This window comes from Dermacentor variabilis, chromosome 3 (genome assembly GCF_050947875.1).
Source record: "Dermacentor variabilis isolate Ectoservices chromosome 3, ASM5094787v1, whole genome shotgun sequence".
Taxonomy (NCBI): Eukaryota; Metazoa; Arthropoda; class Arachnida; order Ixodida; family Ixodidae; genus Dermacentor; species Dermacentor variabilis.
The window spans coordinates 228,769,947-228,796,199 of NC_134570.1; the positions used below are offsets into that span (position 1 = coordinate 228,769,947).

The 26,253-nt window shown below is 47.4% G+C and overlaps 1 protein-coding gene across 1 annotated transcript in view; it reads right to left on the minus strand.

The window, feature by feature from the left end:
* Git (ARF GTPase-activating protein GIT1) overlaps positions 1-26,253 on the minus strand; it is a 258,810-nt gene that overhangs the window by 200,205 nt on the left and 32,352 nt on the right. Inside the window, exon 4 of the mRNA XM_075686917.1 lies at positions 6,526-6,628. Coding sequence (XP_075543032.1) covers positions 6,526-6,628 — 103 coding nt within the window. The remainder of the gene's footprint in view (positions 1-6,525; positions 6,629-26,253) is intronic.

Here is a 26,253-nt window from a genome sequence, read left to right on the forward strand (position 1 = left end):
GTCATCTTTGTTACTATTTCAGCACACTTTTATGTCCTTTTCTAGTGGGCCAAAGATTAAGTAGGAGTAGCATATTTGCTATCTTATATCAGCAGTGCAACATACCCTGGCTTCAGATTACCATTTATGCGCTAGTTTGCTTTTAAAGCGAATAGCTTTCGTTGCCTCTTTAGACATTTGCATACTTGGTTGGACTCGACAAGAAAAACATTCATTTGGTCATTCACTCACTCCTTCATTTTTCGCTCGTTGTTTGTTCTTCATTTGCTTGTTCACTCAGACTATTAGTTTGCATTGACAATTATTGTCTACAATTTCTGCAAATTTTTTTTCCTGATGATTGTTCTATCAGGTTATCATTGCTATCACTGAATTCACTGTGAGATGCTCTCATTATGTTGGATTTTCTCACCAATGTAGCTATAAAAATATAGGCCATGTCTAATCAGACTGTTGGCCACAAATGCTGTAGTGTATTCTCGAATTGCCATGAGCACTATCAACGGCTCATGTGAAATCTTCACCTACATTATCATCGTACCAGCGTTTACTGAGAGCATATATTACTACATTGTAAACTGCATCTCGCCTTCAATATATTTTTTGTGTTGCTTACTATGCACATTTTTATGTTATGATATGTTGCCACAAGTTTTCTTGCTTTAAGACTAGAAATTGTGTAATTAGTTATTTCTTTGTTTCTAACTGCTTTTTAGATGCCTTCTTATTTACATATTAACATGTAACTAAGAAAAAGACTGCTATTTCTAACTGTGGGACCTCTTTCTGTATAACAGCTGCTGTATATATGTACAAGGGATGTTCCGAAAGGAAGTGTCGTCATTTATTTTCACGCAGAAACTTTACTGCCAAAAGAAAACAAAAAAACTGTCACGATCCACCCGGATTCATGAACAAGGGAGGGCTCGAGGTACCCTCCGTTAGACGGACGCTCCACAGCGTGGTGGTGATGAACGATGACTGACCCCGACGAGCACAGCTCGTCGGTGTTTATTGCGGTGTGGTGACCAATGTTGCCTACCGAGCCTGGCAGGCCACCGAGCCTGGCAGGCCACCGAGCCTGGCGGGCCAAAGAAGATTATGCCCGAGGGGCGTCACATGCTTGCTACACCCCCTTACCCCCAGTTTGTTAACAAAAAAAAAAACTTCTAAATTCAATGTACGAGGTTCTGCCTCTGTCCTGGCCGGGTCGATGGTGCCTGCTACCCAGGCAAGTAACAGTCCGGTGGCCTCCGCCGTCGAGTACTCCGTCTGGGCACCGGTGTTGACGGGCTGGGTGTGGCAACGCCAGGTGCTGCCTGAGCCAGCCTCGCTCCATCCCGAGGGTCCGTAGTGGTCGGCCTTGTGAGTGGTGCCCGGCTCGACACCGGCTCAACGGTCCAATGGCAGCGCTTGCCACCTCCGAGGTGGGCGGTGCTCCACTGGAAGCGACTGGTGCTGCCGCTAGTCCTCCTGCGGACTGGAACTTGGAAGTGGCAGCCGAGGGTGCTGGCCAGGTCCCGAGGCGAGGCCTAACATGGTCGGCGTGTCTGTGCCATGTCTGGCATGTGGACAAGCAGCGATGAGGCACTGGCAGGAGACACCACCTGTCCGGCAGACCAGGGTGGGCCAGGACGGAAGTTCCTGGCGAGAACTGGAGCTCCCGACTCCGGCAAAGGCCTGGGACGGCATCCTCAGTCAGCAACCAGCTTCTGCTACAGCTGCTTCAGCAGCACCGTGGATCAGAGGTCCGGATGCAAGACATCCAAGGGTGTCTTGACCATCCGACCCAGCAGGAGCTCACAGGGGGCACGGCCAGTGACATCGCGGGGCATGGTCCGGTACTGAAACAGTATCCGGACAATCTGCATCTGGAAATCCTCAGTTTGGCTCTTCTTGACTCTTCTTGAGCTTGTCCTTGATGGTTTGCAAAACCTGCTCGGCCGCACCATTTGAAGCAGGGTGGTATGGCGGAACCATCATCCGGCGGATTCCATTCTTCGTCAGCCAGTCAAGGTACTCTGTGCTGGCGAAAGCAGGACCTTTGTCATACACGATGACGTCCGGCAACCCCTGGGCGGTGAAGACCTGTTGCAGCACTGCAATGGTCGTGCCTCCTGAAGGAGTGGTGACAAGTAAAACCTCCACCCACTTCGAAAAGGCGTCCACCACCACCAGGAAGTAATGGCCCTTGAAGGGTCCCCCAAAATCCACATGTAGGCGGGACCAGGGTCTCTGTGGGAATGGCCAGGGGGTTATTTCCACATGACGTGAGGCCCACTGATGCTCCTGGCAGATTTGGCAGCTCTGCACCATGTAAGCGATGTCCTGGTCCAGGCCAGGCCACCAAACATGGGACCGGGCCCCCATCTTGGTCTTTTCCACGCCAGGATGATCAGCTTGCAGCAACTGCAGGGCGCTGGACCGGAGAATTTGTGAGATCACCACCCTGGAACCCCACAGCAGGCAGCCCTGCTGCAAGCTCAGCTCAGCGGCCTTGTGGCTACAGGTCTGCTGAACCAAATCCTCCCCACGGGACACCGCCTTGACCGCCTGAGACAGCACTGGGTCCCGGCTGGTCGCTTGAGATACCACAGATCTGGAGAGCACCTCTGGGTAAGCGTGCTCCAACATGAACACTTCAGCACGTTCCGGAACAGCATCAGGCACCTCTGGCAGGGGCAGGCGGCTCAGAGCATCAGCAGATTCCAGGTCCTTTCCCGGATGGTAAACCAGCTGGTAAATGTGAGCTACCAGCCTCAAGGCCCAGCGTACGAATCGAGGTGATGCCTGCACAGCAACTGCCTTGTCAGGCCCCAGCAGCCTCAACAGCGCCTTGTGGTCCGTGACCGCCTCGAACTTCCGGCCCCACAGATACTGGTGGAAGCATTCGACACCAAACATGAGGGCCAAACCTTCCTTGTCCAGCTGGCTGTAACGTTGCTCTACAGCATGAAGCCGACGAGAAGCAAATGACACAGGGCGTTCCTGGCCATTTCTGTCCCGGTGCGCCAGGACAGCTTCCACGCCGTACAGCGATACATCTACGGTCAAGACGACAGGCTTGGCAGGAGCGAAGTGTACCAGCACTTGATGATTAGCTCCTTGCTGCGCTGGAAGGCCTGGTCCTGCTCCTTCCTCCAAACCCATTGCTGACTATCTCGAAGCAGAAGATGGAGTGGCTGTAGATGCTCCGACAGGTTTGGCAGGAAACTCCTGTAGGAGTTGATGAGGCCGAGGTAGCTCTGAAGCTCCTTCTTGTTCTGGAGCTTAGGCGCCTTGAGCACAGCACCAACTTTGCAGGGAGCTGGGGCTAGGTCAGCCTGGGAAATGACATGTCCCAAGTACTCAACACTGGAGACCAAGAAAATGTACTTTCCCAGCTTAAGACTGGCGTCCTGCAGTCGTGCCAGTACGCTGTGCAGGTTTTGCAGGTGGTACCTGTCGTCGCTGCTAGTAACTAAGATGTCATCCAAGTACACCGCCCCGTTCCTCATGCACCGGAAGCGGCTGTCCATCTCCCTCTGAAATATGGCTGGGCCTGAGGCCACACCAAACGGTAAGCGCATGTACTGGAAGAGCCCCAAAGTTGTCGATATTGTGACATACTTCCGGGAAGCATCCTGGAGCACTAGCTGCTGGTAAGCATCTCTGAGGACAAGTTTGGTAAACTTCTGTCCACCGGACAATGCTGGCCATAGATATTCAATCCGGGGCAACGGGTACTTCTCGACGGTAGCAACGGGGTTGATGGTAACCTTGAAATCCCCGCAGATCCTGACATGCCATTTCGCTTGAGGACTGATACGATGGGAGCGGCCCATTCAGATGTCTTGACGGACACCAAGATGCCCTCTCGCTGTAACCGTTGCAGCCCCTGGGTGACCCCGTCCTTCAGGGCGAACGGCAGTGGGCGAGGCTTGAAAAAACATGGCTGGGCTCCCTCAGGTACATAGATGCCAGCCATCGTGCTGGCGAATGTGCCCACCCCTGACTGGAACAGGGACTTGAACTTGGTCAGGAGGATGGGGACGTTTTTCGCCGCATGCAGGCTGGCTTCCTGGTACTCTGGCAAATGCCCAGTGCATGAATCTAGTTTTGGCCCAGCAGCGTTGGCGACGACCCCTTGGTTAAGTAAAGGGGAAGGGTTGCCTCCCTGTCGCCAAAGCGAACGCTGACCTGTGCCTGACCCTGGACCTGGGAGAGTTGCCCGGAGGAGCTGCGCAGCATCACGCCCTAAGCCTTGACGGACACACCGGGGAAAGTACGCTTGGAGAGTTTCCCAGCCATTACTGACATGCTGGCCCCTGTGTCCAGCTCCATGGAAATGGGGTGCCCGCAGATTTCGACGGTCAGCATGTATGGCGGCACAGACGACGGTACAAAGCCTGTGTGCCACATGTTGAAAATCGGCGGGTTCTCGGCCATGACGTGGAGCCTGGCCACGGAAGAACTTGAGCCTGCTGCCACATGCCTCAGCCGCATACGCTCGTCGTCCCCCTTCGGCATACACGTGCCAGATGCCCAGTTTTCCCGCACGTGAAGCATTGTGCTAGAGAGAACTGGCACTGTGAGGAGGAGTGGGCACCACCACAGCGACCACAGGTACTTTGTCGCCAACTTGTTGACCGCCGCTTCCATCAATAGTGAGCCAGTCGCACAGGCAATCTTGCCGGCGTCCTTGTTGGCAGCTTCCATTGCCAGCGCTGCCTTCATGGTGTTGTCCAGCGAGGGGTCGGGAAGCAGCTCCAGGAGTCCCGTCTGCATGGCGGGGTTGTTGATTCCGCAGACGAAACGGTCCCGGAGCAGCAAGTCCAGCTGGTCTCCGAAAACGCAGGCACTCGCTAACTCTCATAGCACAGCAACGAACCGCCCGAGGGTCCCCCTTCCCGGCGGCTCCAGTTGTTAAAGCGGAAATGTTTCATTAGTGTGGACAGTGCTGGATTGAAATACGAGCACAGTATGGCGAGCAGCTCACCCTGCGTCTTAACATGCAGCGTTCTTTGGCGCATGTTAGGTCTGCGGCGACCTTCTCAAGCTTAACATCTGGCTTGAGAAGGTCGAGCAGGAGACTGAAGACGCGGGTCATGCAGCTGGCCAGGAAAATGTTCCGCTGTTTGGCCTTGGGTGTGTCGTTTGCGCGGAAGAACACATGGACTTGTTCCTCGTAAATTGGCCAGGCGGACCCATCTCCCTCGAACGGCTTGAGCCTTCCGTACAGCGGCATGGCGGCAGCAGCAGGGGGCAGTTCACTGCTCGCGGCGGCGTGGGATGGTCCTTGGGTACTCGTCGCCAGTGTCACGATCTGCCCGGGTTCGTGAACAAGGGAGGACTCGAGGCACCCTCCGTTAGACGGACGCTCCGCAGCGTGGTGGTGATGAACGATGACCGACTCCGAGCAGCTGTGCTCGTCAGTGTTTATTGCGGTGCAGTAACCAATGTTGCCTACCGAGCCTGGCAGGCCACCGAGCCTGGCGGGCCAACGAAGATTATGCCCGAGGGGGCGTCACATGCTTACTACAAAAACCATGGCATCAAACTATACACCTTGCACTATTCCACATAGTCATCACCGACATTGAAACATTTGTCATAGCGTGCAATCAGTTTGAAACCACTCAGGTAAAACTTGGTGCCCTAGCGATGCAAGGAATTGTTGCACAGCCTGCTCTACCTCAGCATTGTTTTGGAAGTGACATCTGAAGAATGCGGCGTTCAATGCAGGGAACAGGTGCCCATTCATACCAGATAACAGCACGCACTTCCATTAGCGACCACGTTGTCAGCACACATCTGTCTGCCATCGTGATTTGTACTCAAATAACCTCGGGCACACTGGTCTGCTGCTACTCTTTTCTTTGGCACTGTGCATGCGTCATTTCTCCTCTGCTAACAGAGCCTTCCACTGCTGAACCAGCAATGAGCGTAGATTCTTATGGCCATTGTTTATTTCACTTGGTGTACCGTCTTCTCTTTAAAAAAATCATGACGAAACTTGCTTTCGGAACATCTCTTGTACCACTACTGAAACTATAAACTTGAATCTGAATCTGATTTACTAATGATGTGTTTGGTTTCACTTGTATGGTTCACCTGAGTTCTATAGTGAACTTGCGAAGTGCTCTGGCATGCGCAATAAACAGCTTCTGTGAAGACACATTTCACTTTCGTGTTCTACCGATTCCTATAAAAGAGGGATCAACTATAATTATTGTAAGGAGGAATGCACAGATAATGCTGCAAGATATGTGAACTGTTGCAAAGAAGGTGTTGATCTTGGACAGCAGATGGTACTTCACTGCCTGTCATAGTGATATGTGCGTGTCCCTTATCTGTTGAACAGCTGTGTGGTAAGCTTGCACTACATTGAGAATCCAGGAGGTTGTATGTGCTGCAACCTGCTCTCTGCACTAACAGAAGGGAACAGACACGCTTTTGGGGTGCCACTCTCTACTGCGCTGCAAATATGTACAGAGAGGTGGCATCAAAAAGCGGGTGACCAGTAAAGAATGTAAAAGTAGTAACCTTGCTGAGGTCCTCCTGGGTTGGCTGTTCCCCTTCTTTGGCCACCCGATGCACAAATGCCAGGTTCTGGTGCTTGGCTCGGATGAACTCGGACTTGATTGGGCTGTAAGTAGAAAGGCATGTGGTTGGAAACTGCGGTGCATAACCATGTGTGCGTGCTATCTGTAATCCGTGGAGTACTCAAGAAGTGATGTCTGTTGCCCTGGTTTAGGATGACAGATGAGCACACAAAGTGAGCCCCTGGCAGTGAGGCAAGCAATGGATCCAGGTTGCTCAGGCCCCTGTTAACTTGCCAGCTGGCTGCTCCTTGTAAACAACAATAGTCAGAATGATGCTTATTTTAATGTTGGTGTAGGGGGCAAGAACAAATAGCGACAATCCACTGGACTACGTGCCTGCAACCTGTATAAAGTACTGGCCACAGGCAAGCAATGAAGAGGCCACATTTCTCACAAGGCATCATGAATCAAAGAATGCAGCTGCAGCATAAGTGTAAAAAAAATTAACAGTGCACACTACTATAATGTTATTTCAGGTGGTGTTATCCACAATAATAACAAAACACTTCGGGGCTGCATTCAGTGATTAATATTGGGAAGGCAACACAACACCTGTAATTAACCCTTTGAGGGTCAATGACGTAAATACACGGCACCGCGAACAAGTCCAAAAATGGTCGATGCCGTATATTTATGGTGCCGTCTGTATGTTTAAAAAGCGCACCAATTTTCTAACTTTTTCTTTTCTGTCATGTGCTGCCACTGTGTGGGAATGCAGGGAATTTTTTTCGCATGCCTCCCTCTCTCGGTTTTCATTGCATGGTTTGTTTTAGCGCTTGTTTGCTCCCAGGCGTCTATATACCACCGCTCGTGTATTGGCGCGCGCGCGGGCGGGTGGCTGTTCGGATTTTGTTTTGCGGGCGGTTTTGGCTTTCTGCGCTTGCGAAACTGATGGCTATCTCATTCCTAATCGCTCAAAGGGCGGCCGCTTGTTTCTCGCTCGTTTAGTGCTCACAGGGGTGCGCATAAGAAGGATGCCGCCGTGCATGCATTTCTGTTTCTTTTCTTTTTTTTAAGACACACGAAAACTAATTGGCCTAGCTGGTTAATGATAAGATGAAGATTAGCGGAAGTTTGTCACACGTGTTGCTTTTTTTTTTGATGGGCACACAACCAAACAGTTTTCTTGAGTGTGCGCACCTACGCAGTTCGATTATGTTACGGACATACACATTAGTGTAAGAGCAGGAACATTTGAGGCTTGCGAAATATTTTCGTGTGTGGATTTTCAAAGCCTTGAACTATGAGCATAAAAGTGCATTAAATTTTTAATTCTGATAAGTTTATTTCCTTTTTTGTTGTTGTTAGTCATGAATGAAGAGTGCATATATACCAATGCAAAATATTTTTTTCTCACTTTACGGTCACCCTAGAAAAATTATGGTAATTTTTTTTCTTCGAAATAAGTCCTTAAGAAGAATCGGAATCTGCAATAAAAAAAAATCTACCCTGGGCGGTCGCATGTGGCGCAAAGAAACCGACCCTCAAAGGGTTAAGGAATTTTTGGATGTCTAACAAAGTTATCTGAGAAAAGTTGTCAGAAGCAATTAGTTTGTTTATTAGAGATGGTAACTGATAACTGATTCTTTGACAACTATAATTATCCTTGTAAAAGGTAGCGTCTAGTGTAATGAGAGCTGGGTGATTCGTACAGAGGCATAGACACACATGAATAATGAGTGTAAATGTGCATTTGTAAAATTTGAAATGCATTATTCAAACACTGTCTGAAACACTATTTTGAAATACATTAAGAACATGTAGGTACATAACACAGTGATGCTGCTGGTCCGAACCATTTCGGAGCAGCTTTTGGAACAGTCCAAAATGCATTTTGGAGCAGTAAAATGGACTTTTGGAGCAGGTTTATGAATGTGATTGCAAGCTATATTATATGGTGCTTTCACAGTGGGCATTGCATGTGAAAGCTGTGAAAGTGGTCACTGTTTCATAAATTCAAACACTAATAATGATCCCCCCCTTTTATTGCAGTCAAAGCGGTGGTGTCCTAAGATGTGCTTAAGAAAGCACAGAACCACTTGGACATGCTACATGCAAAATTGAGAAGCATTTTGTTTTTGAAAACCTTCAGCTTGACCTTGCTTCTATAAATGTATCCTTTAAGATAGAGCACTTTTTTGTAATATGGTACTGTCAGCGGTATGAAATATTTACTTATTTTCCCCTGCGATGTGATTCACTGGGCAACCATCTACTTGAATTACTGCTATGGTTGACACTGCCGGACCGGTTTGCTTTCGCTCATCACTCAGCTTGATGTGCGTTGCACACCATCGTGAAGTGCAGATATACGTGCGTGACCTTTGACTGTGCGCATGTAATGCTGCCAGACTGGGCTGTGATCAGCGAATTCAGTTTGGAGCTTTCTGCCTACACGCAAGCTTTTGCCATTCTATCAAGTAAGTGCAAAAACAAACTTCGCGAAAGCTTTTGCGGTAGTTGCTGGCATGTCATCCGTGGACTCAACCTCAGCTTCCGGCCACCAATCTAGCCCGTGATCTCACACCCAATCAATGAAGCGGTTTGCTGGTCTGAATATATTGGAGGCCATCTTGCCGCGACGACCTGCCAGCCACCGCATCAGCTGGTGGCGAATTTTTGCCACACCTGTATGTATCGACCGGGTCCCGGTCGAAGAACCCAACAGCATGTGTGTCAAGACAACAGTGAACTCGTGTTTATTGCAATGGGCATTTTATACCACAGCGAGGGAAAGGGGGTAGTGGAAATAGAGGGCAAGGATAGGCACGTGTAGTTCCAGCACACAAAGATAGCTTGTGCTCGTTGAACTGATACGATACATCTTCCCCTTCAACGCCGTTGGTTTGTCTGCTGGAAGTTTTGATCGTATCCTAGACATTCAGGAGGACGGGTGTGACACAGCGACCTTTGTTGTGGCAGAACTTGTTGCGAAGGTGGCTGTGTACAACTTGCTGCTGGCGCACTTGACAAGTCAGATGTGTGAGATTCTAGAGAGGCCGGAACTTGGTCTTCATCGTAATACTCTTTGTCTGTAGTGTCCTCGAAAGGTTCGCTCGTTGCCAAGAGGTGCTGCCGATTACGCCGTACGGTGTTACGGTCCTGCGTTTCCACATAGAAGGAACGTGGTCCGACTGATCGAAGCACCTTGGCTTTTCGTGCCCATGCCGTCCCCCTTTATGCGAACGACGTCGTGGCTCTTGAGGCGTGGAAGTACGCGTCTGTTGTGCTTGCTCTGCTTGTGCTTTCTGACTCGCATGGCAGCAAGGGGTCCGAAGTCCGGTATGGGTGTGCGCAAACGTCTTCCTTGCAGCAGCTCCCCTGGTGACCGGCCATCCTCCAGTCGACTTGTTCTGTAATTCAGGACACCAAGCCAAGTTTTCATTCGCATCCTTTGTCTTTTTTAGAATGCGCTTTATTATCTGTACACCTTTCTCGGCAACACCGTTTGACTGAGGGTACTCTGGGCTGGATGTGAGATGTTTGAAATCGTACTGCTGAACAAATAGTGCAAATTCATGGCTGGCAAACTGTAGACCATTATCTGTGCAAACTTCGGTCGGTATACCATAACGGGAAAATATGGCCCCCAATTTTTGTATCACAGCACTCGCTGTGGTATTAGGCAATAGTTCCACATCAGGGAAGTTCGACATTGAGTCATAGGCACACAGTTAATGTTGGCCGTCATACTGAAACAAGTCAACACCAACACGGTACCAGGCTTGTGTGGGTGTTGGGCGCAAGATGAGTGGGTCTGACTGCTGCTTATACGCATAAGTCTGGCATACTGGACATTTGTGCATTAGCATTTCAATGTCAGCATATAGGTTTGGCCAGTATACCAGCTGTCTTGCTCGGGCTTTGCATTTTCCAATGCCTAGATGCCCTGCATGGATGCTCTTTAATATGTCCAAGCGCATGCTACTTGGCACTACCACTTTCGTTCCTTTCAAAAGGATTCCTTTTACTACAGAGAGCTCAGAAGCAACAGGCTTTAGCGGACCTTCCACAGCACATCCCTGCACAAGCTTTTGTAGTACCTGGTTGAGATATATGTCACACTCGGTCTCACTTGCAAGCCTTGAAGCGGTTCTTTCACTTACAAGTGCCGATACTACGGTGACTCCGTTAGCTTCGACGTCACTTGTGGGCGAGGCTGTCTCATCTTGAGGAGCAGGTGCCCGGGAAAGCATGTCTGCCACCACCACCTGCTTTCCGGGAACAAAAGACAAGGTGTAATGATATTTTAACAACAACTACAGAAAGAAACATTGTACTCTTGGCGGCACATCAACAATGGCTTTCTTTTGCATGTCAATTAATGGGCGATGGTCACTCTCAAGAAGGAACGCGTGGCCGTATACAAAGTGATAAAACTTTTCACATCCGAAAACCAACGCTAGAGATTCCTTTTCGATTTGCGAATAGCGTTGCTCCGATTCACTCAGAGCTCTTGAAGCGCAAGCCACAGGCCTCCAGCTACTTCCGTGACGTTGCATCAGCGCCGAGCCTACACCGTACTGCGAAGCGTCTAATGTTATCTTTGTTTCTCTGCCGGGCTCGAAAATTGCTAGCAGTGGCGATTCGCTGAGCTCTTTGCATATAGCCTCCCACTCGCTATCATGATTAGGCGTCCAGTCAAACACAACATCGTTTTTTAGCAACGAACGCAAAATGGAAGTGCGCTGAGAGAGCGATGGCATGTATTTGCCAAAGTAGTTGACAACACCTAAGAGCCTCTGTACCGCTAGCTTGTTCTGTGGTGCCGGCATTTTCAGCAGAGCTTCGACCAAAGCAGGGTCAGGACGTATGCGCCTGTTGCTGATAATGTCACCAAGAAATAAAACTTCCTCAACACCAAACAGGCATTTTGACGCATTAAATGTCAGCCCCGCTTTTGCTGCTGCTCATAGTGCATTTCTCAGCCTATCATCGTGTTCTTCTCTGGTAACGCCCCAAATGAGAACATCATCCACATATACACGCACACCCGGCAGGCCATCGAATATCTCATTGAGCGCCTTCTGAAACACTTCGCTTGCCGATGAAATGCCAAAAGGCAGTCGAAGAAACCGATAACGGCCAAAGGGAGTTGCGAACATGCATATTTTGGAAGACTGCTCATCCAGAGGGATCTGATGAAATCCGGCGTTAGCAACAAGGTGATAAAACATCTTCGCACCTGCCAGCTCCACTTTTCTGTCTTCTCGGCAGGGCATCTGATAATCCTCCCTCTTAAGGGATTCATTAGTTTTTTTCTTTCTCGGGTCCATGCATACCCGCAACTTGCTGTCTTTTTTAAGCACGATGACCGAAACCCACTCTGTCAGGCTGCTAACTTTTTGAATGATGTCCTCTGCTTCCATTCGCTGTAGTTCCACACGGAGAGGTTCTCGGAGTGCCAAAGGTACTCGTCTGGCTGGCTCGACGACGGGCACAGCATCCTCATGGAGGGTGATCCTGTATTCACGCTGTACACGGCCTGTTCCCTTAAAGAGCTGCGGAAATCCCTCGACAAATGCTGAGCTGCTGCTCGTTGTTACGGTATCAACATTCCGCTTGATAAGCCCCAAGTCCTCGTAGGCTTTTAGACCCAGGAGGGCGCTGTGGTCTTTCTTAACAACGAAAAAGTCAGTGTATATCTTACAGTCACCAATCGTAACGTGCGTCGAAAATGTGCCGAGCTGTTTGATGACGCTGCCACTATACGACCGTAAAACTGCATGACTTGTCTTGAGCGAACCGCCTTTCAATTTTCGAAAAAGCGACAGAGGTATAAGGTTTGCTTGAGACACTCTGTCGATCTTCAAGTTGATGTCCTTGCCTTCAACATTTGCCGTCATGATCCAGTCCCGGTCACTGCTAATATTTCCGATGGCAATGTGCAACACATTGAAATCATCGTTTTGGTTGTGCGTCTTTGAATCGTGCTGTACCTCACAGACGGTTTCTCTTGTTTTGCAGCATGAGGCAAAATGGTTACACCCTTTGCACAAGTAGCATGTTTTCCCGTAGGCTGGACAGCGTCGTGCTGCATGTGTTCGTCTGCAGTGGGAACATTTAAAGACCTGCCGTGGTCCTTGCGCAGCACTTCAGCTCGACGATGCTGAAAGCACCTGAAGTTCCCTGTCTGTTTTCCGCCACAGCGCGTTCTTGCGTGCTGACGTTTTGACCGCCTTGCATAGAGCAACAGCTTTATCCAGGGTAAGCAACTTGTTCATTAGCATCTTCTCTCGGAGCTTCAGGGAGTTATTACCAAATACAATTTGGTCCCGCACCATCTCGTCCATCATTGTTCCGAAGTTGTAGAACTGTGCTTGTCTCTTCAGCGCACGATGGAACTGCTCAAAAGGTTCAGCTTCGTTTTGGAGTTGAGAGAGGAAGACGTAACGCTCGTGAATTAGGTTTTGTTGCTCGACGCAGTATTCCTCAAATTTATCTATGACAGTCGCATAGTCTTGCTTGTGCTCGCCTTCGCTGAATGTGAAGTTATTGTAAACTTCAAGGGCCTCCTCACCAGCCATGCTGAAGAAAAGTGCTGTCTTCGCTGCCTCTGACCTCGGTTTTTCAGAGCATTCCGTGGCTGCCAGAAAGAAATCAAACTTTTGCCTGAACAGCTTCCACGTCCTTCCTCCGTTGGTCGCGAGGCCCAGAGGTTCCGGTGGCGTGACGTACTCCATGTCCTTGGTCTTCCGTTGCAGGCATACAGGGCTTCAGTATCCCACTTCTGACACCATGTATCGACCGGGTCCCGGTCGAAGAACCCAACAGCATGCGTGTCAAGACAACAGTGAACTCGTGTTTATTGCGCTGGGCATTTTATACCAGAGCGAGGGAAAGGGGGTAGTGGAAATAGACGGCAAGGAAAGGCACATGTAGTTCCAGCACGCAGATAGCTTGTGCTCATAAACTGATACGATACACTGTATACGATATAGCAACGCTTAACCAGCAGCAATTTGTCCATATCCAAAGGCAAAAGTTGCTGTTAGGTGCCGAGCTAACCAAAATCTTGGTAGCGGCCGTACACCATTCTTACACCAAGCCAAGCCACCAAGCTAAATTACCAAGCTAAGAAAAGTGGGGAATAGGCAACAAATTGAATAGCGGAAAAGTTGTTCACAGCTGCCATGTCTGCGTCAATTTGTGCGTTATGCTAGAAAAATCGAGCGAGGCAGCATACAGCGTCCGACCCTTCGGTCACTGTTTGACACAAGTCATGCAGGAGCGCGGGATGTGGCTCGGTGCCAGTGCATTCACTCGCTGCTGCCAGAAAATCGAGGCTGTCCCATTGCCTAAGCAACCTGCACGCGTCAGGGCAGAAGGTACAGAATATAGACAGCAACCCATGGAGGAAACATCAGTACAATCGCTTGAGTTGGCCCACCGTGGAGCTAATTCAGCGGCTGGTTCATGCCATACAAGACGGTGTAGTAAAACGGTGCTTGAGGGCATAGTTGTTTTTTGAAAGTGCAAGCAACCCTTTTGGCACAGAGTGGGCACAGATTTCCCATATTCTGCTGAAATGTTGCAGGACGTAGCAGAGTTCGCCTCTCACTGCAGTTCGGCGCAATTGGCACAACGGTACCATCACTGCTATTGGAAATATTTCCGATTTCAATACTAGTGTTTAGGTGGCATGTTGTACGTCCATTTGGGAGGTGAAAGACAGAGACTGAGGTGGGAGGTGAGAGACCCAGGAAATGAGTAGCGCTATCCTGTCGCTTCACGGAGCACCAGGAGAGGGTGTCTGCTGCTGCCACATTGACCTGGCACAAATCTAACCATGCATTACTGATTAGAGGACAGATGTACATGGCCGATGCGCATTCTGGCTGGGTTACTCTTTGCAATGGCATCTTTGGATGACCCTTTCCGAGCACTCCCAGAAGACCAAGCTTGTTCAGATGGTCAAACAGGTGTGCTCCGGCTACATTGGGATGGTTCATCATCATCATCAGCAGCAGCAGCCTGGTTACTACGCCCACTGTGGGGCAAAGGCCTCTCCCATACTTCTCCAACAACCCCGGTCATGTACTAATTGTGGCCATGTCGTCCCTGCAAACTTCTTAATCTCATCCGCCCACCTAACTTTCTGCTGCCCCCTGCTACGCTTCCCTTGGAATCCAGTCTGTTACCCTTAATGACCATCGGTTATCTTTCCTCCACATTACATGTCCTGCCCATGCCCATTTCTTTTTCTTGATTTCACCTGAGATGTCATTAACTCGCGTTTGTTCCCTCACCCAATCTGCTCTTTTCTTATCCCTTAATGTTACACCCATCATTCTTCTTTCAATAGCTCGTTGCGTCGTCCTCAATTTAAGTAGAACCCTTTTCCTAAGCCTCCAGGTTTCTGCTCCGTAGGTGAGTACTGGTAAGACACAACTATTATACAATTTCCTCCTGAGGGATAATGGCAACCTACCGTTCATGATCTGAGAATGCCTGCCAAACGCACCCCAGCCCATTCTTCTGATTATTTCCTTCTCATGATCCGGATCCGCCGTCACTACCTGCTCTAAGTAGATGTATTCCCTTACCACTTCCAGTGCCTCGTTACCTATTGTAAATTGCTGTTCTCTTCCGAGACTCTTAAACATTACTTTTGTTTTCTGCAGATTAATTTTTAGACCCACTCTTCTGCTTTGCCTCTCCAGGTCAGTGAGCATGCATTGCAATTGGTCCCCTGAGTTACTAAGCAAGGCAATATCATCAGCGAATAGCAAGTTACTAAGGTATTCTCCATTAACTTTTATCCCCAATTCTTCCTAATCTAGGTCTCTGAAAATCTCCTGTAAACATGCTGTGAATAGCATTGGAGAGATCGTATCTCCCTGCCTGACGCCTTTCTTTATTGGGATTTTGTTGCTTTCTTTATGGAGGACTACGGTGGCTGTGGAGCCGCTATAGATATCTTTCAGTATTTTTACATACGGCTCGTCTACACCCTGGTTCCGTAATGCCTCCATGATTGCTGAGGTTTCGACAGAATCAAACGCTTTCTCGTAATCAATGAAAGCTATATATAAGGGTTGGTTATGTTCCGCACATTTCTCTATCACCTGATTGATAGTGTGAATATGGTCTATTGTTGAGTAGCCTTTAAGGAATCCTGCCTGGTCCTATGCTTGACAGAAGTCTAAGCTGTTCCTGACTCTATTTGCAATTACCTTAGTAAATAGTTTGTAGGCAACTGACAGTAAGCTGATCGGTCTATAATTTTTCAAGTCTTTGGTGTCGCCTTTCTTATGGATTAGGATTATGTTAGCGTTCTTCCAAGATTCCAGTATGCTCGAAGTCATGAAGCATTGTATATAGAGGATGGCCAGTTTCTCTAGAACAAACTGCCCACCATCCTTCAACAAATCTGCTGTTACCTGATCCTCCCCAGCTGCCTTCCCCCTTTGCATATCTCCCAAGGCTTTCTTTACTTCTTCCGGCATGTGGGATTTCGAATTCTTTTATACCATTCTCTCTTCCATTATCGTCGTGGGTGCCACTGGTACTGTATAAATCTCTGTAGAACTCCTCAGCCACTTGAACTATCTCATCCATATTAGTAATGATATATTCGGCTTTGTCTCTTAATGGATACATCTGATTCTTGCCAATTCCTAGTTTCTTCTTCAGTGCTTTTAGGTTTCCTCCATTCCTGAGACCATGTTCAATTCTATCCATATTATACTTCCTTATGTCAGCTGTCTTACGCTTGTTGATTAACTTCGAAAGTTCTGCCAGTTCTATTCTAGCTGTAGGGTTAGAGGTTTTCATTCGTTGGCTTAATCTTGATCAGATCTTTCGTCTCCTGCAACAGCTTACTGGTGTCCAGTCTAACGGAGTTACCACCGACTTCTATTGCACACTCCTTAATGATGCCCATAAGATTGTCGTCCATTGTTTCAACACTAAGGTCCTCTTCCTGAGTTAAAGCCAAATACCTGTTCTGTATCTTGATCTGAAATTCCTCTATTTTCCTTCTTACCGCTAACTCATTGATCGGCTTCTTATGAACCAGTTTCTTCCGTTCCCTCCTCAAGTCTAGGCTAATTCGAGTTCTTACCATCCTATGGTCACTGCAGCGCACCTTGCCGAGCACGTCCACATCTTGTATGATGCCAGGATTAGCGCAGAGTATGAAGTCTATTTCATTTCTAGTCTCACCACTCTGGCTCCTCCACGTCCAATTTCGGCTATCCTGCTTGCGGAAGAAGGTATTCATTATCCCCATATTATTCTGTTCTGCAATGTCTACTAATAACTCTCCCCTGCTATTCCTAGTGCCTATGCCATATTCCCCCACTGCCTTGTCGCCAGCCTGCTTCTTGTCTACCTTGGCGTTGAAGTCGCCCATCAGTACAGTGTACTTTGTTTTGACTTTACTTATCGCCGATTCCACGTCTTCATAGAAGCTTTCAACTTCCTGGTCCTCATGACTGGATGTGGGGGCGTAGACCTGTACAACCTTCATTTTGTACCTCTTATTAAGTTTCACAAAACCTGCCCCCCTCTCGTTAATGCTATAGAATTCCTGTATGTTACCAGCTATATTCTTATTAATCAGGAATCCGACTCCTAGTTCTCATCTCTCCGGCAAGCCCCGGTAGCACAGGACGTGCTCGCTCTTTAGCACTGTATATGCTTCATTTGTCCTCCTAACTTCACTGAGCCCTATTATATCCCATTTACTGCCCTCTAATTGCTCCAATAGCACTGCTAGACTCACCTCACCAGATAACGTTCTAGCGTTAAACGTTGCCAGGTTCAGATTCCAATTGTGGCCTCTCCGGACACAAGCCTTCCTTAAAAATGGATCTGGGTCTCGTCCACTGTGGCACATGTGCACCATGGTTTGCAGGCACAAAAATTTTTTTGGAAAAGCCAGACCACGTTGCCCGAGGAGGAGGTATCATAAAGATACATGGCAAACGATAAGAGTGCACACTCGAGCCATTTCGTGGCCGAACTGTGGAGATTCGCCGATTCCGCAAGGTGGCAGAGCACATAAAGAAATGTGGCTGCGACTGCGGCTGTAGCTAGCATCTTGACAAGCGGCAGAATCCAACACGTGCGAAGCTCAGTCACGCCTAGTTGCCGGGCTCACGGCATCATTATTCTGTGAAATGTGCACAATGATTGTTGTTGGTTCTTTTGCCAGCATATGACACTACTGCTTCATCACCATATCATGGTAAGGCCACAGGAAGTTTTTCTGCACCTTGTTGAAGACTCATTCTCTTCATATTTTGTAACATCACTGTTAGCCACATGAACGAGTGACAGAGGGGGGGCCTGGCGGCCTTGAAGGCATAAACAGCTGCCGCCCATTTGCAACGTCGAATTTAATTTTGCATTATCACGCGCAGCAATGAGTGGTCATGCCAGCGATAACAGCGACGCGGCAGCATCTGAGTTGCAAGGCACATTCAAAATAATGGCCAAGTTCGAAAATAACATAAAATGGTTTGTTATGAAATGCGACCTATGAACACATGCCGTTCGGCACAAAGGGCTTTATGTTGATTTATTTAAGAAGGTTAAGTGCAGCAGCGCCTGGGAAAGTATGGTGTGCCAGTTTTGCAAAAGAAATGTGGCTTTTTCTAAAGCTGTACACGTGCAATATTTGCAGTATGGCAATAATGCACTCTCTCAACCTCTTTAGCAGGCTATGTGTGCTCTAGCATTGTTAGCTGTTTTGCATTATGCCGAAGATAAGTGTTTTCATGTTTTAATTGTGTATAAAGTCCTTACCACAGAAAGTTTCTTGTTTCTTAGCATTTATAACAGTGCTTCTTTGACCTTAGATCAGAAAAATATGCATTACACAGAGGAACACTGCATTTTTATTCAAAAGCTTTGAAGGCTCCAGTGTTGCTTACCCAAGGGAATGTAGCATCTACATTCAATAGCTTTGAAGCCTCCAGTACCTCTTACCTCCTGCCTGCCATTCTATGTGCAGTAGAACCTCGTTTATATGTTTCGGAAAAGAACATGACAAAAACATACTAACCAGGAAAACATATGACCCTAAGTAACGAAAAAATTTTGCCAGACACAACTATTGTTGACATCTACATAAAGCAAAGCGTTGTGCGAATCGTTGTGGTATGAGACGCCGAAGTGTGTCAAGCTGGTGGTGCTCCGGCGGCCAGAGACACATTTTGTTGTTTTCTTATTGCATGGTGTTTGAAGAGGGGGACGAGAAACAAAAGGAAATCGAGCTCATGGGTGATGCTGGATGACGCTGAAGAGAAACTTGATGCCCACATCGTGTCACGTGCAGCAGGGAATGGTGGCGTGTGTAGATTGTCGGCTATTAAAAGCGTGCAATACGCTACCAATGGTACTATGCAGCACGTGCTGTAAAACAGATAGGTGAACATGCCTATTGCAATAGGTTTGGTGGTGATAGCAGTGAATACAGTATGTGATGACCCAGCCAGAGATTTACTGGTACTGGAATAAAAAACTGTGCGCACCGTCGTTTTCCCATAAGACAGGTGGCTATGTACCGTTGTCGATTGCGTATGCCTCGCGCCTTTTTTTGTTCACGTGGCATCTACCAGCTGGAAAACATAAATTATTGCAGTTTGCAGTAGGGAACGGCAGCGCGTTCCGGTTATCGCCTATTAAAAGCATGCGCTGCACTTCCAACGGCATCATGTGCTATGAAACAGATAAGCGAAGATGCTTATCACAATAGGACTGTGTCATGTAACACAACTCTGAGGAAGATTTGCTGGCACCGAAATGAGAAACTAAGTGCACGTCGGCATTTTCACATGACACAGGCAGGCGAGTATTATGGTGAAGCTGCTGCGGCAGGCAGCTATATACTGTGCTCGATCATTTTCTTATTTACATAGGATTTAGTGGCTGGAAAACATATCCTACAATTGCAGTGTGGCGACGTACTGAATAGTGGCGCCGAAAAATCGGGCTTTCTGGGAACATGTGAATGATTAAAAAATGAGCAGCACTCTTTTGGGTCATCTTTTGTGTTTTCAATGTTGCTGCAGGGAAAACATACGTAACGGGAACATATCAACAAGGTTCTACTGCATTGCAGTAATCTCCACTATCCCTTGCTCAAAATAGACTCTGCAGCCAAAGGACATCAAGCATATTTAAAGGCAAATTTCCAAGTATCAGAAGACAATTGCAAGGCTTTGAAGAAAGCAGGCAAAGACCCCTAACACATTCGAAGTGCTTAATTGGTTGACTGAAATGCCAATATCTTGCAGCTCTTTAATGAGGGACTCACTGAATTACACATTTGAGATGAGGATGTTGGTATGTGCCCAATGTTTGTAGTCTTTGTATGTTTTTGTAGTCATTTTATTTTGGCACACAACCATTCACATAATTTTGCTACCTTAATTCACCCTCCTTCGTAGAAGTACAAGTGCCATATTTTTTCCTTCTAAAGCAATCCCATTTTGAGTAGATCAATTTCTGGCTTTTCTGTGTAGTTCTTTTTTTCATTTTCTGGTTATTTGCAACATATCTTGTGTGTGTGTGTGTGTGTGTGTGTGTGTGTGTGTGTGTTATGCATGTGTAAATTTTATTGCTGTCCTGCCATTAATTTATGACTATTCTCCATTACTTGCATTTTGCAGTTTCTTCTCGTTTTCATGTGTCTGTTATTTTTCTCACAATCTTGCTGCAATAAATTGTCTGCTATATTCGTGTTCTTGGGTGTCCAGTAAGCTGATTGATATTGAAGGAACATGGCAGATTTATTTATGATACTCGTTTTGGTGTGAGCTATTAGAAGTACAATATCACGAACGATAAAGCTGTACTTTCACATTAACAACTGACATGATTGCTGCACTCAGTTATAGCTCGAAACATAACAACTATGAATTTAAATAAAATTAACATGAAGTAAAACACCTTTATGCGCTCGTCATTGCAACATATAAACAGTGGCACAAGCGCCTGCATGAAATCACTCGATTTATGCAATGTTACTGTTCACAACAAAGAAATAATTTAAGAAACAAAAATGAAATCATGGCCTTCAAGATTCGGCGGCACGCGGCGACCATCTTGGAGGCTGGTGCACTTCATCGATTCTGCTAGGTGCGCTGAGTGCCAAAGTCAGCCGCAGGGGCCTACAGGAGTGTCCACTCTACATTTACTCTAAGGAGGCATTAGGAAAAAGCGAGTGGATGTGTCAGTGCTCTCTTGATACCCTTGCATCACAAAGAACACAAGTTCTTCATTAGATATATGGCTGTTTGAATAACAATATAAAAAAATTTAGCTGCTATGTTTGCTGCTTTTGTGTGTGTGTAGGTGCATGCATCCAAGTGTTGCTTCGGTGCAGTTTTACTGAATTAAATTCAGTACGAAGATTGCACCTGCCCTGTCCTCATCTACGTCTGCTTTGTACTATTCCTAAGACGTTATCAGCATTGCTATTACAGCATGTGTATAGATTTTTATACCTACACAGGCATTGCAGTTCCTTATCCGAAAGAACAAGAGAAGGTACGCTGACAAATGTGCCTTGCAGTCTTAAAGCTTTTTCAGCTTCTAAAATTTTGCACATTTTTCTGTCCCAGCTTCTGCTCACACTTGTCTTTTTGAGTACCTCCCCAATGTCCTTAGTGGAAGGCTAGGTGTTCTTATGGGCCTAACAGTAAAACCTTGTTATACGAAGTTGATGGGGAACCTTGATCAGGTGCACACAAAGGAATGTGCTGTAGTCAACAACCGATTTTTCGACAACCGATTTTTCGGACGCCCGATTTTTCGGACATGTCCGATAATTCGGACCACCTCGCGGCACCATCAGGTACCCCATAGAGACAATGTATAAGAACGTCCAAAATTTCGGACGAAAGAACACTACGCAGTTCTATATCCTAGCCCTTTTTTTTGCCGTGACCGCAGGTCCGAAAGAGCATTAATAAAGGACACCACCCCCGCTATCTTTATTATCTCGCCACCTCGAACCAGCGCTCTCGCACGCAGATCCGCAGGCAGCCGAGGCGGTAACGCTAGGCCTAACTGCTTCGACGTTAAACTACTTGCCATTCGGTGCCGTGCTTTTCATTGAACGAATTCGCTGCTGACAGCAATGACACCGGCTCCGCCTTTGCAATACTCGCGATTGGCTTCGAAGCTCGGAAAACACGACGCGTTGCATAATTCCTGTTTTTGAAAGTCAGCTTCGCCTCAATACAGCATTGTTATGCGGTGAAGCATGCGGGAAGTATTGCGGTGAAGCTTAAGAAGCGTGAGAAGGGGCAATAATCACGGAACACAGTATGCATTCCCTAATTATAAGCGCGTTCACCCACCGTCTACTATCACAGTACGAGCACCGATATGCCTAATAGCTGTACTGGCAGGCCTCCAGACCTTTTCAAATTTGCCTGTGACGATTTGAGCCCTTGAGGGCAGCAAAAGACAGGCATTAATTTTTTTGGACTGCCCTATTTTCCACACGTTTTCGAGGCCCCTAGGGAGTCCAAAAAATCAAACGTTGACTGTAATTAACTGATAATGACAGCGTAGTGGCTATAACTTTACTGGCCAGAAAAGAACTAAGCCCTAATTTTCACTCAAACACACATGCAGACAAGCTTTATTTGTAAGCAGCAGGAAAAAAATTAGGTTTTCACTTGCCACCGTGGCAGCCTTGCAGAAACGACGGCATCCTCAAACTCAGCAAGATCCCGAGCCAATTTCTCTATCAGGCCCCACTCCTCTGCAAATGCCCTCTTGATGGTCCACACACGCAACGTGTCATACACGCAAGGGCCATCACCTGCTTCCACGCTGTCGCCGTAGACGACATGGAAATGCGAGACGCTACGGGGCAGGAAATGAATCACGGTCCCCATGTTTTGACATCCCTATCAGGGGCGACTGCAGTCCGTGAAAGGTCCGAATGCTGCAATTTCACTTTCTATGGCCTGCACGCACATCTCGTCAATTATGCATTTGCATGTGCAAAAAAAATTACATAAATACTGCTCACTAACCGTTTTACATGCAGTAAGCGACTAGGCTTAAGCGGCCAGATGGGGGATTCCCTGCAACTATATTTAAACCGGAATTACTTATTAAGTGCATACATATTAATGCAGTTTTACTGTACTGTACTTATGTAATTCCCCAAGTCACCCATTAAGACTGTCTGGACCACATGTGTTAGTCAAACTTCAATACAAAGAAATTCTTGATTGAACATTTTATAACGTCGTCACAGAATACAACGTACTTGAACCTCAATATTACAGTGTGTTTAAACATGATTGTAACATAATGAAATTTCACTGCCACCGTGAAAGAACACCGAGACAATAAATGGAACTTTCGTGGGCGCCAATAACCATATGGTTGAATTACATGCGGATGATGCGAATCCACCTCTCAAATCCTGCACCACACGACCGAGAGTGACTGACGAAGCAGAGCAGTGCCTGATAAACACAAGTAGTGGCACTAGTACTAAATGCAAGCGCATCATCATGTTACGTATAAATTGCAAGTGTGGTACGGTCCTATTGCACCCCATGTGCTGTATGCTTTAGGTGCAAGTGAAAGCTTGTGAGGTTGAGCCGAGAAGGATGGTGACGTGATGAATGCCGTCTTCCCACTCAAGCAAGTGGCACGCACCTAGTGGCACATAACCAGTGACCCAAGTTGGTCGAGCAGTTGTTTTGACCTTGGTTCCCTCAGCACAGAAGCCCAATGCTCTACCCACTAGAGCATGGACTACTCAGTGAGCCAAGTTGGCAGGAAAATGGTTAGGGACATAGATAGACAGACAGCCCCCAGAAAGTGTGTAAAGCACCCTAAGAATGCTAATCACATTAATAAATAAGTGCCGGCGAATTTCCTGATTTTATGACACAATTCTCTGCCATCCTTGACTGAGCTTTCTTTCCCTTAAGACTCATTTTCTAACTCTAATGAACCCCTGGTTATTTGTCATATGCATTACATGGCCTATCCCACTCCTTTTTTAATTTTGTGTGCAGGTGTGCATGCGTGCATGTATGTGTGTGGAATGTATTGACAGGAAAGACAGGGAAGTCAACCTGAGCTAGTGCGCTCTAGTTGACGTGAAAGGCATTCATTAAAAAGTGGAAACTGTCCAGTGCATTTGTGGCGCAGCCTGCTAATCCATCAGGTTGCTGTCCTTCGAACACGTCACAAGGGTTCCTCAAGGACAGCAACCTGATGCATTAGCAGGCTGCGCCACAGATGCGCTGACTAGGTTCCACTTTTGAAATGCCTTTCAGGCCAATGCTTTCACAAGCTATGACATGAATGCACTGGGTATGTGACGCTCTTCAATGAATCTCTTGCCAACTTGGGTCACTGAGTATGTGCCACTGAGTGTGCAGCAAGTAAGGGAACAATTCTGCGAGTTCGTAGGCTACGCTTCTCGTCTCGTAGGCTATGTGTCGACTTCTCGGCAATGTCACTAGATGGTGCAGCATGTCCAGAAAGGAGCGAGAGAGAGGGGCCCAGATGCCACATTACGCGTTTCTCAGCGTTCACATGCATAGACATGCCATGCATTTCAGAGACCATGCGCAGGCTTCGTGGCGGTGATGCTAGATGGTGCTGAGTGTTCATAGGAAAGCTCAAAAGAGGAATCCTGTTACAGTACACACCTCATACACAATTTGTTTCAATGATGGCAATATGTTGTGTTGCTATATTGATTCAACTCTAAATGCGTTAGCGTCAACAGTCATCATGAGATGGGTGCTGTTGATTTTTTCCTCATTGTAGAGGTTACCTAGTTATCTTTGTAGGATACCTAGTCACCCAAGTCAGTGTCAAAAGACATTCATTGCAGAGTGGGAGAGATTTACTCGCACATGCCCAGACCCACATCTGGAGTGACCCATGTCGGCATGAAAGAGGTTTGCTGAAGAGCGGCACATATGTACAAATTGCTATGCTACTCAGTGACTTACTGCATTTACTCGATTCTAACGCGCCCTCGATTGTAACGCCCATCCGTTTTCCGTGACCAAAAAATTTAAAAAATGATAACCTCGATTGTAAGGCGCACCCGTTTCCCATGACGAAAAAGAAAAAAGAGGAGTACAATAGCGGAAACCTCGTGCTTTCATATAGAAATACTATTTTCTCTCATTTGGAAAAACAGATTTATTCCCAATACACTAAAGTTGCAATGAATAAAAACACAAATGGAAGCCTTGCCGCCAAGATTTTCACTGCGCCGGTAAGAGTCGCGTCGGGCAATAGATATCACTCATCGTCGCTATCTGACAACTCCTTATCGCTATCAACAGACCAAAACATTTCATTCTCGGTGCCGTCCATAGCATTCGAAATACCGCACTTTTTAAAGGCCTTGTTGACCATGGCAAACGGGATCGTGCACCATGCATCTTTCACCTATCCAGCAAAGTCCTGCAGTGAGGCACGCTTCATTTTATTGGCGGGCATGAATTTGTGGCAGCCACTGACAAGCCATTCAGAGTAAAGCACCCGAATTCTATCTTTCACTAGCTTGTTCAAACAAACATCAAAAGGCTCGAGCTGCGATGTCTATCACGACAAGGTCGGTGTTGCATACAGCCAGCTTGTCCTTGATCTGCTGGTCAAGGTGGCACCTGAACGCGTTGAGCACAAGCATCCCACGCAGACCCAAATTGCCTCCGGGTCTCTTCCACCAAACGTTATCAATCCAGTCAGCGACCAAGTCCGTGGTCATCCAACCTTTTTCTTTTGCGCGTACAATCACGCCACTCGGAAACACGATTCCTTTTGGTAGCGTCTTCTGTCTGAAGATAAGATATGGGGGCAGCTTGTGCCCATCCGCAGTGCAACAAAGCATTGCGATGACTAGTTTTTTCGTGGCCAGAAGACAAAACGCACACTTGCTTCGCCCCTTTTTTTTCAACGGTTGTGGTGGCAGGCATGTCAAAGTAGAGCAGCGCCTGATCGGCATTTCCAATATGTCCAAAATGGTAGCTGTTTCTATGGCGCAACTTCAAAACGTACCGCTGAAAACTGTGCAATTTCTCTTCATATTCTTCAGGCAATTTCTGGCATATCCCTGTCTGTCTTCGAAGAGAAAAGCCTTTTCTTTTCATAAAATTTGATAGCCAGCACCTGCTCGCTTTGAAGTCACTCCGCATCAGCCCTTTCTGTAGGGCTAACTGTATCGCCCATACTTTGAGCAGATCGGTCATCACGGACCACTGTGCCGCTTGCTGCTCTTGCACGTATTCCGCGAGCAGCTCCTCTATTTCGGCGAAGCGGCCTTGCTTTGGTCCACTGAAACCCTTCCTTGTTGCTTTACTGGCAAAAATATTCTCCTTCTCTGTTTGCGCCAGTCTGGCATGCAAGTTTCGGGAACTCCGAACAGCCGTGATGCGGCCCAATTCTCATCCGTCTCTGCGCACATGATAACTTTCCTTTTAAATGCAGCATCATGGTGGACTTGGCGTGTCTTCGCAGTCGGCGCTTCCGTGCTGATTGAATAAACGCAGAAAACAGGAAGAAAGGCGGTCGACTAGGTTACACCAGCGCCTGATTACACGTACAACGTGGAGGTATGCAGATGGAGGCATAGAGTTTCATACAATAATTACCAGAGGGAACTCTGGCACTAGTGTCTACGGGAACTGCAACAAGAACGGTTGTACCAGCATGT